This window comes from Volvox carteri (assembly GCF_000143455.1).
Source record: "Volvox carteri f. nagariensis unplaced genomic scaffold VOLCAscaffold_28, whole genome shotgun sequence".
NCBI lineage: Eukaryota > Viridiplantae > Chlorophyta > Chlorophyceae > Chlamydomonadales > Volvocaceae > Volvox > Volvox carteri.
In genome coordinates, this window is record NW_003307571.1 from 1262161 (window position 1) to 1262796 (window position 636).

At 63.2% G+C, this 636-nt stretch overlaps 1 protein-coding gene across 1 annotated transcript in view; it reads left to right on the forward strand.

Moving 5' to 3' along the window:
* The window catches only part of VOLCADRAFT_92912 (uncharacterized protein), a gene marked incomplete at both ends in the record, with an annotated part of 9155 nt that overhangs the window by 3155 nt on the left and 5364 nt on the right, over window positions 1–636 (forward strand). Inside the window, one exon of the mRNA XM_002952176.1 lies at window positions 428–553. Within this exon, the coding sequence (XP_002952222.1) occupies window positions 428–553 (126 nt within the window). The remainder of the gene's footprint in view (window positions 1–427; window positions 554–636) is intronic.

Below are 636 nucleotides of genomic sequence, written 5' to 3' on the forward strand. Positions count from 1 at the left end.
GGGGGGGTTGGAGGGGGGGTTGGAGGGGGGGAAAGACGAACCACACACGATTGAAGCAGCTGCCAGGGCCAGAGGGAGGAGGGGGGGGGCTTTTTTAAGGGATGACCTTTACTCGGGTCGTGCCGGGGGGGTGCTTGGGCGGTGCGGTCTCGGTGTGAAGGGCGTTAACAAAGGTGGGAGGGAAACCGCTGAAAGGAGGATGGGTTTGAGGTGAGGTGCGGGTCGCTCTTGCCCGCTCCGGCTTCGCTGCGCTTCGCCCCGTTCATCTCCCTCCCTCCCTCCCTCTCCCAAGTTGGCTGGCAGGGGGCACTTTGCACGTCCGCAGGCGTGCGTTTTCCTCCTTGCACAGTTCGTACACGTTGCGTTCCACACTTCCTTTTGCATTATCTCAAACACACCCGGAAATGCGCTATTGCCACACGTGCAGAAAACGCGCAGGTCAAGGTGCTTAAAGCCCAGGTGCGCAAGGCCCAGGCGGCCGTGGCCGGCGGCGGCGGCGGCGTTGTCGTACCGCCAGTCGCCATAGCTGGTGGCGGCGGTGGTAGTGGTAGTGGTGAGGAGGAGGATGCGTTCGCCGGTCTGGACACTCCGAAATCCACTCCGTCGCCCTCAGTGCGGAAGCTCTGCATGGTGTGC